This window comes from Talaromyces marneffei, chromosome 6 (assembly GCF_009556855.1).
Source record: "Talaromyces marneffei chromosome 6, complete sequence".
Taxonomy (NCBI): Eukaryota; Fungi; Ascomycota; class Eurotiomycetes; order Eurotiales; family Trichocomaceae; genus Talaromyces; species Talaromyces marneffei.
Genome location: NC_072353.1, coordinates 990,731 through 1,008,978, shown reverse-complemented (window position 1 = coordinate 1,008,978; position 18,248 = coordinate 990,731). Strand labels below are relative to the sequence as shown.

Below are 18,248 nucleotides of genomic sequence, written 5' to 3'. Positions count from 1 at the left end.
ATTAAAACAATTAGCTGCATGTGATTACCTAGATACATATCGTCAATGTTTACACGAGTGCCTAGATATCCATGCTTTGAGCATTTCATCATTCAATGTTCACTGCTCAGTAATTGTCCTAATTGATGGTGGATCTTTCTTATCTGTGCTGTGTTTCTTGATCTTGTGCTCATACGGCCATGGAGATCAATGTACGTATCTCGCCTTCTGCCATGAAGCTGATCATTGCTGTCAAAAATAACCTAAAGCCCACAACTAACCCGTATAACAGAATTCTATACCCCAACTCGACTATGATGGGTACACCATTACACCTCTCCAAATCCCCAAACAAAACTCCAATAGCAATAGCTTCCCGCCAACAAATCAGTCAATCCAAGAACCCTATCCATCAAAGGAAGTCATCCTCGAAGCATGCAAAATATACTTCCTCCATTGCTACAACCAACCATTCTCCTTCTTCGATGAAGATAGGTTCATGTCCCGGTTCCACTGGGACGGGGTTCCGATGTACCTGCAACTAGCTATATTGGCGACCTCAATCCGATATTCGAGTAAAGCTTGTTGGAGAGATTGCAAGGAAGAAGCTATTGATAAATATGCTTGTTTGTCGTGGGATATTATATCCGCTTCTGGGCTGGCGCTGGTGGATGAGCCGGATATTTCTATTGTTCAGGCGATTGCGCTTTTATCGATTATTGATACTTTGGGTGAGTCTGCTCGAATATTACCGTAGATGCAACCAAGATTAAGAAGCATATAACAGCCGGCCGCAAAAGAGCTTCCTGGGTCAAAGTCGGAATGGCCATTCGAATCAGCCAAGACCTAGACTTGATGCGCGATACAGGCTTGAACATTCCCGAAAGCGAGCAAGAAGAAAGACGGCGTCTCTTCTGGTCTTTATATCTGCTAGAAAGAATAATCTGCTGTTCTTCTGGGCGACCATTGGCGATCATAGATTCTGATTGCCACGTACGACTTCCCTCAGAGACATTAGGCTGTCCATCAGAAGCATCTTCCCGATTAGATGCTACTACGACATTACCTGCAATCTTGAAATATAATGAGACCCAGCGTGACACCTTGGGTAATTTTTCATCAGCAGTTCTGATGGCCTCGGCCGCAAGCCGAGCTACACAATACGCCTTTCGCGACGAAATCGAATCCCTACCGCCATGGGATCACAAGTCTGAATACGGGACTATCCAATCCACTTTATTTTTATTCACCTCACAAATGCGACGGCGCTTCTCCGGATCTACCATGCAACAACAAGACTTCCTCACAAACGGCAAACTCGACCAAAGAAAAGTTGGGCATTTCCTGCTCGCACGAGCCTTTTTCCACTTGACGAATTGCATGCTGAATCATCCTTTCCTTTTGGCATTGAAATTGCGAAAATGTCATTTCAGCATCCCGCCTAGTTGGTTGAGGGGTAGTCGGCATGAATGTTTTGTGCATTCGTTGGCGCTGTCTGATCTGCTAGTTCAGGCCAAGGCGCTGAATTGTGGTATTACAGCGTTTTTCTGTTATTGTGTTATGGTAGCGGGATCAATCCAGGTTTTGTTTCTGGATGCAGAGGATCCTACGACGCAGGCTCGGGCACGAGAATGTGTTCAACGGTGTAAGAGGTATTTGGACGAGGTTGCACCTTATTATAAGATTGCTGAATCTTTTGTGAGTCATACCATTTCACTATCTATTTTCGGCTATAGGCTGACTGAAAAGGCAACCGGATTACAAAACTTCCTCTGCCAAAGCACCAAATACCGAACAATTCTCAAAAGCTACCCTTTTGCGGACGACCTCTCACCCACGGATATAAATATCCTCCGCTCTGTGGTAGATTTTGGCGTAATGTCCACCATAACAAGTTCCAACTCACCGTTGAATCTGTCCTCCTCTCCCGCTGATGATGAACCTAGTCCTGATTATAGTATGTGGCTTCACTTGGAAGATACGCCGGAGACGAGCTCGATGATGAATAATAGTATTGAGGGACTGGCGGGTCTGCCTCCGTTTCTCTCTAGTGCGTCGTAGGAGGCGCGGTGGACAATATTTAATTCGAAGATTATGATATAAATGGATATATCCTACGCACTTCAAGTTCAGTTGAACCCATACCGAGGTAACTAACTACATGTAAAGTCAAGAGAGGAAAGAAGCCGATAAGATAAGCCGATCAACCTGTGGGTCTTATCGATAAGGCGCATTCCATTCTTGGCGGCGGGGAAAGCCTCAGGCCACGAACAGAATGCTGGTGCCTGAGAAGTACGGCTACTGTAGACTCAGCCTCAATCCATCGTCTACTTGTCAATACATCTCCAACCTTTCTGTCTCTCGACTTTCTTTTACTTCTCTTCTCCCCATCCACGATTCCTCGTCGCTTTTGCCCGTCATTTTTGGTCTTTGGGTTACATTTTGTTTCCCTTAGGTTTGTTTCCGGGGCTGATCCAGTCAGTGGTGGGAGATCGGCGGGGATGGGTCTGGGAGTCGTACTATTGAAGATTGAAGTACTTTGAAGCACTCATCCTTATCTTTTATTCATATCCACGGAAACTTCCCAACTTCCCAACTTTACTATAAACTGCTCTGCTCTGGAACTTCCGAAAAATCCACAGAGCTTGATATATAAAAGGAGACATCGAACTGCTAAAGCCAGGATCTACCATGTCTCAATTCTGTGGCTGTCTAGGCTCAACCAAGCCCGAGCCTCGCACTCAAATCCCATCATATCCAGATGCCGGGTTTATGCACAGGCCGGAAACACAGATGCAAATGCACATGCATATGCAACATCAACTACCCCGATATGACTCAGTCGACCACGGCTATGCCCCTGTTGTCCCATTACCTCGTTACACCCCGCGGCCCATGAGCATCCACGAGAAAACTCTCGAAAACAACCACATCCACCACACTCAACACAGACCAGATGAGAAAAACCGACACGACTTTGAGTCCGCCGAAGACGAAGATGTATCTGCGCTCAACTCCCAAAGCACAGGAGGCAGCAGCACAACCGTAACCGGCATCATCTCAACTATAACCACAGCCCCAACAACAATAATGGACGACGCATCATCCGCGTACTCCTTTCCCAGCAGTTTTGGGCATACCTCTACCGAGACGAGGGATACGCCGCCACCGCCGTATTCGTCATGCGGCTCATCGTTTTATGCGCGCTCAAGAGCGTCGTCTGTGAGGAGTCATGGAAGGAGCGAGAGTCTGTTTAATTATTCTTTGAATAATACTGGGAATGCGTCGGAGGTTGTGCCGACGATTACACCGCCGCCGATGGCACATATGCACATATCTCACAATCATGATCAGTATCAGCATCATCCTTCGCCGTCAATCCATGCCCCTCGACAATCCATTTCGCGCTCTAATACGCCCAGTCAGCGTAGGTTCTCATGGGAAAGTCGATAATAACTCTCCCTTCCCCCCCTCCATTTTACATAAAACAAGCATGAGAATTGTACATATTTCATTCCCTTCGATTCCTTCATTTGCATACATGGCTAGTTACATCTAGCTAGGCTTACAACACCATACGTTTACTACGTCCAAGACACTTGGCATTCATCGCCGATCTCATTTCTCATTTTCGTTTTCATCTATTTCGTTCAGGGAGTCTATGGCGTTTACCGAATTGAGGATCTCATTCGATATATGAGGTGATAAATGGTCGGGTCGGAGAAAAGGGAGGATCTAATAACATTGAACCACAAGTGGTGTTGGTTGTCATTCTTTGAAAGTTTGATTTTATATTGTCTATATATATATGCAGGTCATTGGATCGTCAATATAATAATACACCAATCAATACACAACTCATCCGATCTTGAACTTTTTTGTTATAATCTAATCTATTTAACGAAAAGTTGATGATAGATGGCATCGTCGTTGTGATTCGAATGAGATATGGAGTTTGGTAGTAATACATGGATGCAATCTTCAAAAAAATTGGCAAAATAATACAGAAAGAAACCAAATGCTGAACGAAAAGCGAAATCTATGCTCTTGATTGAACCACTTTCAGCGGCACAATACTATCCTTCCCCGTCTTGGTAGGAAGGCTATCTTCTTCCACCTCATCTTCGTACAACTCGTCTTCCTCCTCCTCCTCCTCGCCAAAAATCCTCCTCCAAACTCCATCCCACACTCCCTTTTTCGTGGCAAGACCGCCAATCAAGAAGATCGGCAACTGCCACACACTAGCCCAAAACAGGCCCCGCGCACTGCCCTTGCTGCCTTGATATTTCCAGAATCGATATGCTTCTTTCAACATCCATCCATTCGCCAACGAACTACTGACAAGGAACCAATTGTTCACGTATCCGGCCCACCAGAACCCGAACGCGATGGGGAACATGAGCACCGAGTACCTCAGTGCGACACGCGCGTTTCTGGCCGGGTTTACCCAGCACATCATCTGGTGGCCTGCGGCTTTGTACTCAAATCGAATGAGATGCGACAAGGAATTGAAGTGCGGGAATTGCCAGGCAAATAACATTGACGCTAATATCCATCCGCCGATGCTTTCTTCACTGAACAGCATGTCCTTCCATGTATCATGGCCTGTTGTAGCGGTTTGTCCCGCGGCGGCTACCCAGCCCATCATGGGGGGGATTGCGCCGACGATGGCGCCGATCCATGTATTGATTACATGCACCCGTTTCATGGGGGTGTAGATGAAACCGTACAAAACGACATTAGCGGCTGACAGACCGGCGACGGTTGGGTTTGTGCCGATATACAACAGACCGACGCCAACGAGACTGGTCGCAATGGCGAAAATCAGTGCTCCGCGGGTAGAAACGAGTCCTCGCACAAGAGGCCTGTTACGTGTTCGCGACATGAGAGCGTCGTATTTGGGCTCAAAGAACATGTTAAATGCATTGGCACTGGCTGAAGAGAGGAATGTGCCTGCCGTAAGATATAGGAATGTGAGCGTCGAGGTTGAGAGAGTCGGAAGTTGAGCGACGGAAGGGTCAAGGGCGAGTAGTGTTGTTATAGGGTACAATCCATAAGCAGATGTTGTAGAAAGGAGAATAAGAACGGATAATCGAGGTTTGGCGAGTGCGAGGTATGCTGCACATTTTCTGCGTAGGGAAGCGCTTGGGAGGGAGGAGGATATGGCGGAGAGTTGGGCCGAGGCGTCTAATGGCAATTGTTCTTCGGGGGTGGCATTTTCCCCCCGAGATTGTTCTTCTTTGAGTCGTTTACGCCGCCTGTGAGGGAGTTCTTGTGTTTGTTCTGATCTTCCTGAAGCAATCGGGGTGTTGATTGTTGAGCTGTCTGTACTGAGGGATGCCGTATGGCCTCGGGTTGGAGGTAAGGACGAAAAAAACCCATTCTTGAATACGCGTTTCGATGGATTGTAGGCGATGAAGAATTCTTTCTTCTGAAATAAGCTTGGAGTACTCGGTGAGCCGCTAATAGTCCTCAATCGTCGGGCTGATGACGTTGCGAAACTTCGTTGTGAAGCTATACTCGCCTGGAATATGCAACGGGAACATGTCGAAGCCGCGTCTCGGGCCACGGGAGGCCGGATCAATGCTGGTCGTAGAAGCATTGCCGAATAATGCTCTGCATCGCTGAATTTAGCATTGAGCTGTCATAATTCTCAAGTTGGGCGGCAGTTCACAGTAATTGAGCACACTCAGACCGTCAGGTTTCTCGTGAAGAGAGACGTCTTCGGGAAGTCCGTAAAAGAACAAAAGGAAAGCTCCAATCAAAACAGGCGAATCACATGCCTTAAATTGGCCCCGCAACCAGCTTTGTCCAGAATATTTCCATCACGGTTTCGTAGACATACAACTTATTTATTTCCATCCCCTTACGCGTTTCTCGTACAGTACAGGTAGTTTTATCAACATTGTGACTGAACACATCTCCCACAATGGACAAACTACAAACCTTGGTGGTTGAACCACTTCAACCTATCCTCAAACCCATCAGTGACGCCCTGCCTGAACCCGTGCACGATGCCATCATCTCCCTTATTGGCGCGCCCTGCCACAGCGCTCTGTTGCTCGATCTCGATGTCAGCAAAGATCCCAAATGTACCTCCCTCGCCATCTCTAAGGCTTTGGGTCTCGCAATCGTCGGCGCCAGCGCAATCGTCAAGGTGCCCCAGATCCTCAAACTCGTGAACTCGCGTTCCTCAGCTGGTGTATCCTTCATGTCCTACGCCATGGAAACCGCTAGTCTATTGATTACGCTCTCATACAACGTTCGCCAACAGTTCCCCTTTAGCACCTATGGCGAGAGCGCCTTGATTGCAGTGCAGGATGTGGTTATTGGTGTTTTGGTCCTGTCGTTTGCTGGAAAACCTGCTGGTGCTGCTGCGTTTGTTGCGGTGGTTGCGGCTAGTATCTATGCGCTTTTGTTCGATGCGACCCTCGTTGATGCACATACGCTTTCGCTCTTGCAGGCTGGTGCCGGTGTTTTGGGAGTTGCTAGCAAGCTTCCTCAGATCTTTACAATTTACCAGGAGGGTACCACTGGCCAGCTCAGCGCATTCGCGGTATGTATTCCAAAATTCCTTTGTCAATTTGATAGATTCGACTGACACGTTATTGCTAGGTCTTCAACTACCTCCTCGGTACCTTGTCTCGAATTTTCACCACTCTCCAAGAAGTTGACGACAAACTCATCTTGTACAGCATCGTGGCTGCGTTCGTCCTCAACGCCGTCCTTGCAATGCAGATGGTGTACTACTGGAACAGCCCAGCAAAGAAGACTACCGTTCCGGCAAAGGAGAACAAAAAGGCAATCGCCAACTCTCCTGCTGCTGCTCGAGCCTCTGGTGCTTCGCCCAAATCAGCAGGGAAGACCCCTACTACTCGTCGACGAGGTTAATTGATATCGGTTTTGCTCTAGCTCAGAACGTCAAACTTTTTTCTTCTTGAATCTGTTAGCAGCTAGTAAACTTGTAGAGATGCGGTTGCATCCTTCGTACCTTGGGAACGTATTTAGTCCTGTGCGTAAGATGCTTGCATGCAGTCATGTCATGGATATCATTAAAGTGTCATCTCCCAAGGAAGAACCACTCAAGCACCGGACTTCGGCTTCGCCCCCGTCATCATATACCTAAAAACCTCATCCAGTGGAATCGCAGGCGAAGCTGCAGCACTCAGCACATGGTCTCTGCTCCTCGCAATATCAAACTCCACGCCACTAGCCCCCGGTCTCGTATGCACACCCACAATATCCATCTTCTCTCCTCCTTCATCTACATCCTCAAACTCCTCATCTTCATCTTCGTCCTCATCCTCGTCCTCGTCATCATCGTCATCCGGCAGCGTTCGTTTAAGGCCAGTAACAACATTCTGAATACCCATCTCTTTTTCTTCGAGAGTATAATTCCCACCCCAGTTTCGTCGTCGAGCCTCGGCGTTGGCTTCGATGGGTGCCCAGGACCATAGTTCTGCTAGATCGCTTTCACTGAGTCCTGCATCACCACTGCTTGCTTCCGTGCCTGCGATCCGGCCGCGCGTAACCCAATCTTCGACTCTAGGATCAAGTTTCGTACGTAGTAACTGCTCAAGAACACCCTGTTGCGTATTTCCGGGAAACGAAGGTGCAGGGTACGCGACTAGAGACGATAGAAGTTCTTGGTGTTCGGCGAGTTGGGAGCAGATGTTGACGAGGTTGTTTGAAATGATACTTGCTTGGGATTGGAGGGAGGACCTGTTCATCCATTTCGTTAGCTAAACTACTATCTCCGGTGATGTGCTCCGCAAAAGAGGAAGCGATGGTCGTACCATGAAGGCAGAGGATCGCTGTGGTGTAAACTGCCCGTGAGCGAGTCCAGGGAATGTGTCAACTGTAGAAGTCGTTGGCGGGTCTGTTCGAGGATTTTGACTTGGCTTTCGTTTATTGCCGTCATGGTTGCTATTGTTCGCACACCCTGGCGAAGGTTAATGCTCGATAAGGAAACTGGCTATGCGTAGTGCTAGTTGTTTTGGTGGATGGAACATTGAGAGGTAAGATGGAAGGAAGGTGAAGCTGCGACCAATCACGTAATCATGTGGGCACGCCGATGAAATCAATTCTACTAAGGTAGTTAACTACAAGCAAGTCTGGTTTTCTTTATCGGGCTAGACACGACTTATCGATCTTAGCTTAGTCTACTTTCTATCTTGAGCAAGCAAAAATTATTTTCATTGTCTTTTTTTTCATTTTATATACGTATATCTATAAATTCTCTCAGTATTTCTTTTGATCAATAGTCGAGATGAAGCCGTTGCGCGAGTTCTTCATTCCTTCCGTCCATGACGGAACCCGGCTCAGTTGCCGCATATATCAGCTCGACGGCATAAACTACCAAGAACTGCCAGCCCTCAAAGCAGCCATTGTCGCTCACCCATACGCCTCTCTCGGAGGAAGTAATGATGACCCCGTCGTGGCTTCGATTACGACCGAGCTCGTACGGAAGGGGTATATTGTGCTTACTTTGAATTTCCGGTATGTCTGCTCTGGTTCTCTACATATGCTACATGCTGATCGTCTATTAGTGGCGCAAGTTATTCGGGTGGCTCAACGAGCTGGACTGGCAAACCTGAGATGGGAGATTACATCTCTGCCTACGGATTCATCTTGAAGTATAGTCAGCTCCTGGCCCCGGGGAAACATGTTGAGCTGGTGCTAGCTGGATATTCATATGGATCAATGATAGCATCGCATCAACCTAACGTCGACGATGTGATTTCCATATTCAGCAAACCGACCGGCGATTCACTCGCTGCCCGGATTCTCGCCAAAGCCAAGAAATTGATCACCAGCGCAGAAGAGGAGACTGAAGAAGAGTTCTACGGAACTGAAGAGGTGCAATTAGACGACGATACTGCGAGCGATTTACCGCCAGCCAAGATCTCGTTTCTTCTGGTTTCGCCCATTCTTTCATATGCCCTCGGATTCGTGACGCTATGGGGCAATTTGACAAAGCTGTCGGTGCAGGGGCATAATATCGTCACGCCGGCGCTTGAAGAACGGCTGCCCAAATTTCGGTCACTGATTGTATACGGTACCGATGATATGTTTACATCTGAAAAGAAGTTACAGAATTGGACCAAGAAGTTGAAAGACGCGCCGGAGAGTCAAGTCGACGTGGTGGAGGTTCGTATGGCAGGACATTTCTGGGTGGAGCCGTCCTTCCATCAGAAGTTGAGACAGGCTATTAGTGGCTGGCTGGAACAGAAGTAGTGACTGACTCGGAAACTATAACCAACTACGTACTATGTAGTACGTAGTAGTTAGTTAGTTAACTATTGTATATTAACCATTACTAATGCATGTGAGACGACTATAGATGCGCCTGGCCTAATGCGTACGATCATTGGTACGATCGTTGGCATGTGAAGATGGAGTAGTGAGACCCCGGTCCGGAGTAAACACCATAGAACTGGGGAAAGCTTAGTGGTCATAATATTGTTGCAGGGATGGGTCCCTCTCGTCCAACACATCAACTTTCATATTTTTCTGATCAACGGCATGTAGAGCGCCAGAGTCTGACGGCGCTATCTCGGGTGTTCATGCATGAACCAACCCAACATATGCAGAGTGGTAAATATTTTGCCATCGAAAATCTGAAAGGCTGAGAGGGACACGTTCAGATGCAATCTGTAGTTACTGCTGACTGCATGACCAAAAAGGCAACAGCTGAAAATCTGAGACTCGAATTCGCGCGAAGAAATGGATCGACGAGGTGGTGCTCAGGTTTCACCGCGACACATGCAATCTGATGCGGGTGATCATCACAACAGGGCGTATGACAAGATCTGGTGGCACCGGAGGCTGTAGTCTGGTTGAGTCATACTCCGTCCTATTCTTGTATAACTATAATAAATGGAGAGAATGAGCAACATCAAATACGTACTCGAATCACTGCTGGAAAAGGAGCGCCGGCTGTTTTCGCTCTTCTCTGTTTAGTGCCTTCCCCATGGGCAGCCAGAGTGGGTCGCTCCTGCCGTGCCGTCATATATAATATTTTCATTTTTATTCGGCAGCTGCGATTTGTTGGGCCCTCGTGACTTGTGCCGCCATTCCGCCATTCTTCCTTCCTCTTCTCGAGGACGCCCTGTTTTGTTTTGTTCAAATTGCCTTCGTTCAGTATTCATCATCTTGGGCGGTTCTTGGATAATCTAGACTTTTCTGTTTATACCCCTTCTTCCGGGGTGAATCCCTGCATACAACTCATTTGCCTATGACGAAGTAGATCGAAACTCACGCATGTGTTGCAGGGACTCCTGAGCACAGACGCGCATCGACCAATCATGAGCGCATTTCGAGATCCGACGTCGGTACATGCGCAAATCCACAGGAAAAAGAGTCTACAGCTTGACAAGGCGCGAAATGGTGAAAATGGTGTTGGCAAATCGTCGCGACTGGCAAAGAGAGCCTCTATTGCGGGCTTTTCGTCCCTGGTCAAGGATGGCGTTTCGTGGGCCGGCGATCGACTGAGTACGTACAGGGATGGGTTGTCGAGGGAAGAGCGCGAGGAAAAGTTGCGACGGGATAATAGGAAACAGTTGCTTTATTTGAAGATGCGAAATGTACGTCATATATTCCACGCTGAAAGTCCATTTGCTGCCTTGCTTTACTAACCGGTATTTTCTTAGGCCGTCTCGTTCGAAGAGTGGCGCTCATGCGCCTGCGAATTGGATGAGCTTGAAGGCAACAACCAGTGGAAGGAAACCTTTGAGTCCGATGAATACAATCCCGTCTTGGTTTTGGAACGAATGAAGGAACTAGAGGATGCACGGATTAGTTGCGACGTCAGTCGCATGTTGTTCCTCGTTCGAACGGCATTGACGAGGGACTTGGGAAATATGAGCAGTGCGGCACTATACCGACATTCGCATATCGGGACCAAGAACCTCATCAATCAGTATATTACGACGGCGCTTAATACAATATCGACTCTTTTAGACTTAGCCGGAAACGACCGATGCGATTCTGCCGAGACGCAATACATCCTAGATCAACTCTTGTCCGCACGACAGGCATTCGGCCGCAGCGCCATCTCATTATCAGGAGGCGGAACATTCGGCATGAACCATGTGGGAGTTATCAAGGCCTTATGGGAAGCAAAACTCGTACCCCGAATCATTTCTGGGGCATCCGCAGGGAGCATTGTCGCCTCTATATTCTGCGCTCATACTGACGATCAGATCCCTGCAGTTTTGGAGGCTTTCCCTTACGGTGAACTGGACGTCTTTGAGCCAGAAGGCAATCAGCTGCCGCCATTGCAGAAGATGGCTCGACTTTTAAAATATGGGTCGGTGTACGACAGCTCGAATTTGGAACGAGTAATGAGAAATTGGCTTGGTGATATGACTTTTCATGAAGCTTACAACCGCACACGGAAAATTCTGAACATATGCATTTCGAGCGCTGGTCTTTACGAGCTTCCACGATTATTGAATTATATCACAGCACCGAATGTGCTCATATGGTCTGCAATGTAAGTTTATCTGAAATTCTGACTAGATATCCGTCACTAACAGGCATAGCACCGTATCATGTTCGGTACCTTTCGTGTTCTCGCCGTCGGTTTTGATGGCAAAAGATCCTCTCACAGGAGAAAACGTAGCTTGGCACGACGAGCCCGGCCAGTGGATTGACGGCTCCGTCGATGGAGATTTGCCTATGACTCGATTGGCGGAGATGTTCAACGTCAATCATTTCATTGTTTCACAAGTGAACCCTCATATCCTTCCATTCTTAGAAAAGGAAACCGGCCCCGGGAAAGAGGACCAGCGACAAGCTTGGTTCAGCTCTCCATGGTTGAACGCAATGACAAACCTCGCACGCGACGAGGTCTTACATCGTATGAATGTGTTTTCGGAAATGGGCGTTTTTCAAAACGAGTTTATGAAAACTGCATCAATACTGAGTCAAAAGTACTCAGGCGATATCAACATCTATCCGGAGATTCCGTACTCGCACTTTCTACGTATCCTCCAAAATCCAACCACCGAATTTATCATACGAACCTGTTTGAAAGGCGAACAGGCGACTTGGCCTGTGATTTCCCGTGTGCGAAATCACCTCGCTATCGAGTTGGCTCTCGATTCGGCAGTACAGACAATGCGAGCGCGCGTTGCATTGAGTCCCCCTGTTGCAGTGTCGTTATCAACGTCATACAATGCTCAATCGCAAATACTACGCCAAGGTGATCAACGACCCGGCATGTTTCCAAGGCGGAGCTCGTATAGTGAAGCTGGAAGCGCAAGAAATACGCGGTATTTATCTGGCCGACGACCTATTGGAGATTTACGCAAGGCTCACAGCTCCGTTTCTATGGAACTGACTGAGTTGCAAAGACCTCTTAGTCCCGTATATCGCTACAAACATGGGCACACAAGTAATCTGGAAGATTCCCCACTGAATAACAAAACCAGGATTCCTAAAAACCATGCGGATGAAACGCACTTCCTTGTTCTAAGTGATAGTGACGACGAATCCTACACCTCATGGTCGCAGCGGCCCGATATGTTGCGCCAGGCTACATGGCTTGGATCGTCGCCAGCAGTTGACACGCCGAGAACGGGTCGGGCGAGCCCTGTAGCATCTCGACGGTCGTCAATTGCGAAGAGCGCTTCTAATCCGAACCGACTGGCGTCTGCTGGTGAGGTTTACTTGTCGCCGACCGCGGCGGGATATTAGTTGTCAATCAGCTCGGTCTGATACGAAATTTCAGCCACGAACGAAACGCGTTACGAAATTACTTTATGTTGGATTGCATATATACCCATACTTGCATTGGACGATCTTCTACAAATTTTCGAATTCTCTCATCTATCTAGAAAATATATCACTTCCCTTGGATTCTTACTAGCATGTCATATCTTCAGATATGCGAACAAACCGATTCGCCCTCTATTTGTTGGTTGAAGGCAGGGAAATAGATGGATAAACTATACTATTTCATAGTCTTGTCTCACGCTCTATAGCTTAAATGCAACTCAAGGATAGCTCAATGGGTGGCTATGCGCCTTTAGCTTTTGACCTAATACGTAGAAACGTGCCATAGAACATAGTCGTCGTGGCCAACGATGAAATGTTTTAGACAGCCTTCAAGCGTTAACTAGTTAGCTATAAGTTAGCTATAAAAATGCGCTTATAAATCACTACCCCAGTACAGCCATTGTGTCAACTTGTTACAGATCACACCAAGAAGACTCGACTTTGTATGAGTCTAAAATAACCCTAACTGTTGCGGGATAATTGTTGGATTGGCGGGTTTACTCCAGACCAATCCTGAATGTATCTTACAAGGATAAGAAAAGAAGAAGTGACTAGCAAGATTGTGTGTATTGTGTTCTCTCTGTCTGTCTGAATACATCAGGTTCCAAAGCCGGGTTTTTATAGACATCTGGTGAGCTGGTTTTATCGAATCCGGCATGTAGGGTTGACATCATTTGTGACCTATCATGAGGGGTAAAATTGGGGGCTATAAAGTAGAGCTTCTGATTGACTGCCTCATTTGACTGCCTCTGGATATCCGGATTATCTGACAATAATGAATACCCGGACGAACGTGGGTGCGGGAGTACAATGGGATTGGTTAGAAAGGAGGTACATTTTCTGTATATTTTGCACATTATTTAAGCATTTTAAGGTCAAGGTTGTGATCTATCTGAATCTGTGAAAAGAGATTCGTATGTTATGGCTCTCTGACACAAGCACTGTATCCAAATACTTGGTAAAAAGTCAAGCAGTTATAATCATCCGCTGCGCCATAACCCTAGAAGCAATAAATATAACATCCCACTCTCTACAAGATTATACATATTGAGTACGTAGAACATGACCCAGGTGAATCCCACGGATCATTTCGGGACCCTCATCCTTTCCTTACACTGGCTTACAGTTACAGTGTACAACGTGATAAAAACATATGCGGGATATGGAAAATTATTTCCAGCGTCCAAAAAAAGGCCCCGGCAGTCGAGAACGGCTAGTATCATGCCGGGACATCGGGAGAGATCAAATCGCACCAATCATAGCATTCACCTCAGTATATATACCCTCTATTATTATAGTATATATAGTAGACAGATTAAATGGTAAAACGTCAGAGGCATCTTTCTTTGTATCTGTTTGAAACTTCAACATCTTTTTATTTACTCTCTATACCTGACTGCGGGGTTTGCATGCGTTGCTAGCTGAGTCGGCGACTTGTCCGAGGTGAAGGTTCACAGGATCTTCCTCAAGATCGTATAAATATAGGTTCATATATCCACTAGGTACGTCGTCTGCACACTTGGGAGTAATATCAACTGTAACAAGCTGAAAGTCGGGAGAGATCCGTCCTTCTGTGCCATTTCCCTCTCTCCGAGAGAACCGGAGTAGTGTATACGCGACGTTTATCCATGGGGGGAAAATGAAAAGCTAACCCCACACTCTACGCAGTACCGTATCCGAATATCTACCGCATCATCAATTCCACCAGCTTTTCTTCCTTTCTGAACAACTACACCAAAATCAGGATTATTGAAATATAGAAGAGAGGAAGATACAGTCAAAATGACAGCAGGACTCCTCTACGTGACAATGCAGCCCAAACCAGGCTTGCCCCCCTCGCAATTCCACGACTGGTACAACAACGAACATGGTCCCCTCCGTCTCCGACTACCCTTTTTCCCGAATGGATACCGGTTTAGAGCTATTGACGGCGACGACGCCACGGGCCCTTATAGCGCGGAAAAACATGAATGGGTTGCCTTATACGATATCACCGACAGCGACGAATTCACTCGCCCGCCATACACCACTCTGCGCGAAGATAGCGTCAAAACCGAGCGGGAGAAGGAGACCATGTCGCAAATCACAGTGGGGAGACGTATGTTTGATTTGATCAAGGAGTGGAAGGCGGATGATTATAAACCGCTAGAGGATGTTGAGACGGCGAATTCAAAGGGGTATGTTATTATTCCGGTCTGTTTCAAGATTCAGCCCGGTACAGAGTCCAAAGTTGATCGGTGGTATAACGATGAACATATCGAGTTGTTGCAGAAAGTGCCTGGGTGGCGTCGCTCGAGACGATTCGTGACTTCTTCCGTCTTGAATCCTGCCGCCGAAGAGAAAGAGTATCTTGCTATTCATGAATATGCCAGTATGGAAGGACAGGATGGCCCCGAGATGAAGGCCGCTATTTCTACGGAGTTGTCAAAGGATATCTATGCGAATGTGGTTATTGGCCGCGTGCGACGACTTTATGAGTGGTATTACACATTTGGTCCTGCACCGCGAGATCTTACATCTCTTTCTGACCCCTCGTATGCCGCAACTTTCGAGTCGAGGGATGGTTTGACGCAGACGCGTGCTGCTTCGACGACGGACAACAATAGAGCGGTTATTGAATCGTTCATCACCACACCGGACGGCGTTCAACTTCCCTATAAACTTGAAGGAAGCCCCGATCCCGAGGCACCGCTTATCGTGCTGGTAAACTCCATCCTCTCGGACTGGGGTATCTGGGACGAGTTTTTGGATGTCTTCTTCTCCAACCCCAAAAATCAAAAGTATCGCGTCGTCCGCTACCGCCCCCGCGGCCGCGCCAGCGATCCAGGCGAAACACCCGTGACAATGGACCTCCTCAGTCAAGACGTCATCACCATCCTCAACGCGCTGCGCGTCCCGCAAGCCGCGGCCGTGATTGGTGTCAGTCTCGGCGGCGCAACGGCGCTCAACACAGCACTCAAATATCCTACCCGAGTCGCAAACTTTGTCGCATGCGACACCAACTCACTCGCTCCACCCAGTAACCCGACCGCATGGGGCGAGCGCATCGCTCTCGCCGAGGCAGAATCCGAAGCACCCACAGACCCCAAAACAGGTGCCAGACTCGTCGGCGAAAAACTCGCTGAAATCACGACAAGACGCTGGTTCGTGCCCTCCAGCTATGACGGTGGCGCGCAACAAGCCCGCGCCGAGAAAGTGAAGCAATACGTCGTCACCAACCACCTCGAGGGATTCAAGAAGAGTGTCAACGCTCTATACTCATACGACCTGCGCGAGGAGATGAAGACCGGCTCCGTCCGAGGATTGTTCGTGGTTGGAAGCGGTGATGGAGTCTTGCCGCAGGGTATGAAGAAGATGGCTGAAGACTACGGGGTTGAGGGTACAGAGCTGAAGATTGTCGAGGGCGCGGGCCATTTGCCTATGGCGGAACAGCCAGAGGAGTTTGCTAAGGTTATTGACGCTTTTTTGTAGGTTTTTCTTGGCATGGCTGGGTGATTTGAGTCGTATATATATTGCTCGCACATAGAAGATTGAATACCTAGGTATGAGATGATAGACTAGAATGAACATTAGGTATGCATGCGCTTGCTTGTCTTGAGCTTGACGTGTAGATATCCAAGAAACTAGCAATTCTTCGACCGGAGGGAATTTGTTGTAGTATTGATCTGGTAGTTATAGGACAGATCTATTTCTGGCTTAGCGCTAGCTAGGCATCCAAGACTGTCTAGGTATATATTCAGACGACGGACGAGACGTGACTCACCACACCTCCAGATACCAAATACATTGCCCATCAAGCCCTTGACTGTGTTGACATCGCGACTCAAATATATGGCTCACCAAGCACCTGACATCCACTGGGAGGAGCTGACCTCGTGTTTGAAAATCCACTCGCCCAAAGCACCCACCAAGGAGAATCCCACCAACCTCTACTTTCGATTCGATGACAACCAGGACAAGAATATTAGCCATTTTGTCACATCGCTCGTGAATAATATCAAAGAACATACAGCAAGTGAACGCAGGAAATACCCCGAGAAATTCGACATACCAGACGAAGATGATTTGATTCTGGATGATGCCGTAACACAGAAGATAGCTCCGCTCGTATACAAATGGCGAAAGGCCTACGAAAAAGACTTAGAACAGATTCCAGGTGCAAAGAAATCATCCCTTCGAAAACTGTGCACTCATGACGATGGATTCAAATGTGGATGCGCAATTCCATTCCAGGAAAGGAAAGCGGACGCTTTCCTGCGACAGTATGCTCTCAATGGTTGTTGGGAGTTTTATGAATGTAACTCAAAGGCATTCTACAATATCGAGGTGGTGAAGACGTTGATATTATATGGGGAGATGGATCCGATTCTCCGTGTTTGTGCTCATCCTTATGTCGACTTTAAGTCGTGGGAATCACAATATCAATGCTACTGCATGGTAAGCACCTTAGTCCCTCACCGAAAAGAATCCTCTCCGAGAAGCATGGCTTATTAAATAGTATATTGGCAGGATTACGATGCCGGTTGGGATATCATCTACAAATCAGCTCTCAGTGCTTATCTCTCACTAAACATCCTGTACTGTTTTCCCTCATTATGGGATCCTGCTTCATCAACAAGCAGGCCGACAGATTATAGATCAACCAAATTGTACCAACGGATGCTCAGACAATGTACCTGGTGCTGCTGTACGTCCGAAGCAGCAATGTATCCGCATAGGGAATTCTTCGGTATAGGCGATGAACAATTTGGATTCTGGCCTCGTATAAAGCCAGACTTCGCTCTGAAATACATGGCTTATGTCGATAAGCGAACGGGCTACGAGGACAAGCATGTTCCGTATGGAGCGGCGCCGATCCAAGATTTCCTTGATTCTGAAAAACATGATACTGGATATCTGCCAGATGTGTCTGCAGTTGCACTTGTTAGGATTCTGTTGTATCGCAAAGGGTTACCTGTAGAATTGGTTGATGATGTGATGGAAAAGGCTGATTATACGCCGAAACGCAAGCTTGTTTACTCGGATGATCCCTTTCACCAGGGGAATTTGGAGGAGTTGCAGAAGTATTTGAAGTATTGTTGGCAGCTCATCATTAATTGTAATCTGATGGCTGATGCGCTGGGGGTGAAGATTGGTTGGGAAGATCAGATTTATAGATTTTTTCTTTGGTATATATCATCATCTGAGGGAAGGAAAATTAAAAGACCCGACAATGATGGCTGAAGAATGACTCAGTCAAGGATGTTCCGTCTTCAGTATAACACAAATACATATGTCGAGAGATGTCTACTCATTACATCAAGTTTACTCTCTCTTGGTATTGTTATTGCCGTATGTGTTAACTTCGTTTCCTAATATTGCTACCTAACTCGATACTCGTACGTAGTCGAGAAATCAACGAGGAGATCTATTCGTATCTGTGAATACCATGATTAGACCCAATCAATAAAAATTTTGCAGTAGTTGTGTCGTAGTCCAATGACTTC

The 18,248-nt window shown here is 47.3% G+C and overlaps 9 protein-coding genes across 9 annotated transcripts; 7 read left to right on the top strand and 2 right to left on the bottom strand.

Moving 5' to 3' along the window:
• Nucleotides 1-179: 179 nt before the first annotated feature.
• On the top strand, nucleotides 180-2,040 carry EYB26_007875 (uncharacterized protein; the record flags this gene model as incomplete). Its single annotated transcript, XM_054267135.1, has 4 exons — nucleotides 180-191; nucleotides 272-710; nucleotides 767-1,677; nucleotides 1,729-2,040. 4 exons carry the CDS (start codon nucleotides 180-182, stop codon nucleotides 2,038-2,040), a joined length of 1,674 nt encoding a protein of 557 aa, XP_054123110.1.
• Nucleotides 2,041-2,670: 630 nt separating this feature from the next.
• On the top strand, nucleotides 2,671-3,432 carry EYB26_007874 (uncharacterized protein; the record flags this gene model as incomplete). The annotated part of the gene is made up of 1 exon (XM_054267134.1): nucleotides 2,671-3,432. One exon carries the CDS (start codon nucleotides 2,671-2,673, stop codon nucleotides 3,430-3,432), a length of 762 nt encoding a protein of 253 aa, XP_054123109.1.
• A 586-nt stretch (nucleotides 3,433-4,018) lies between these two features.
• EYB26_007873 (uncharacterized protein) lies at nucleotides 4,019-5,581 on the bottom strand (the record flags this gene model as incomplete). The annotated part of the gene is made up of 1 exon (XM_054267133.1): nucleotides 4,019-5,581. One exon carries the CDS (start codon nucleotides 5,579-5,581, stop codon nucleotides 4,019-4,021), a length of 1,563 nt encoding a protein of 520 aa, XP_054123108.1.
• Nucleotides 5,582-5,908: 327 nt separating this feature from the next.
• On the top strand, nucleotides 5,909-6,870 carry EYB26_007872 (uncharacterized protein; the record flags this gene model as incomplete). The annotated part of the gene is made up of 2 exons (XM_054267132.1): nucleotides 5,909-6,535; nucleotides 6,595-6,870. The coding sequence occupies 2 exons, from the start codon at nucleotides 5,909-5,911 to the stop codon at nucleotides 6,868-6,870; spliced, it is 903 nt and encodes a 300-aa protein (XP_054123107.1).
• A 191-nt stretch (nucleotides 6,871-7,061) lies between these two features.
• On the bottom strand, nucleotides 7,062-7,900 carry EYB26_007871 (uncharacterized protein; the record flags this gene model as incomplete). The annotated part of the gene is made up of 2 exons (XM_054267131.1): nucleotides 7,062-7,701; nucleotides 7,776-7,900. 2 exons carry the CDS (start codon nucleotides 7,898-7,900, stop codon nucleotides 7,062-7,064), a joined length of 765 nt encoding a protein of 254 aa, XP_054123106.1.
• Nucleotides 7,901-8,248: 348 nt separating this feature from the next.
• Nucleotides 8,249-9,216, top strand: EYB26_007870 (uncharacterized protein; the record flags this gene model as incomplete). The annotated part of the gene is made up of 2 exons (XM_054267130.1): nucleotides 8,249-8,478; nucleotides 8,529-9,216. The coding sequence occupies 2 exons, from the start codon at nucleotides 8,249-8,251 to the stop codon at nucleotides 9,214-9,216; spliced, it is 918 nt and encodes a 305-aa protein (XP_054123105.1).
• Nucleotides 9,217-10,286: 1,070 nt separating this feature from the next.
• On the top strand, nucleotides 10,287-12,681 carry EYB26_007869 (uncharacterized protein; the record flags this gene model as incomplete). Its single annotated transcript, XM_054267129.1, has 3 exons — nucleotides 10,287-10,565; nucleotides 10,632-11,476; nucleotides 11,526-12,681. The coding sequence occupies 3 exons, from the start codon at nucleotides 10,287-10,289 to the stop codon at nucleotides 12,679-12,681; spliced, it is 2,280 nt and encodes a 759-aa protein (XP_054123104.1).
• A 1,863-nt stretch (nucleotides 12,682-14,544) lies between these two features.
• EYB26_007868 (uncharacterized protein) lies at nucleotides 14,545-16,233 on the top strand (the record flags this gene model as incomplete). Its single annotated transcript, XM_054267128.1, has 1 exon — nucleotides 14,545-16,233. One exon carries the CDS (start codon nucleotides 14,545-14,547, stop codon nucleotides 16,231-16,233), a length of 1,689 nt encoding a protein of 562 aa, XP_054123103.1.
• A 360-nt stretch (nucleotides 16,234-16,593) lies between these two features.
• On the top strand, nucleotides 16,594-17,985 carry EYB26_007867 (uncharacterized protein; the record flags this gene model as incomplete). The annotated part of the gene is made up of 2 exons (XM_054267127.1): nucleotides 16,594-17,199; nucleotides 17,272-17,985. 2 exons carry the CDS (start codon nucleotides 16,594-16,596, stop codon nucleotides 17,983-17,985), a joined length of 1,320 nt encoding a protein of 439 aa, XP_054123102.1.
• Between the last annotated feature and the right edge of the window lie 263 nt (nucleotides 17,986-18,248).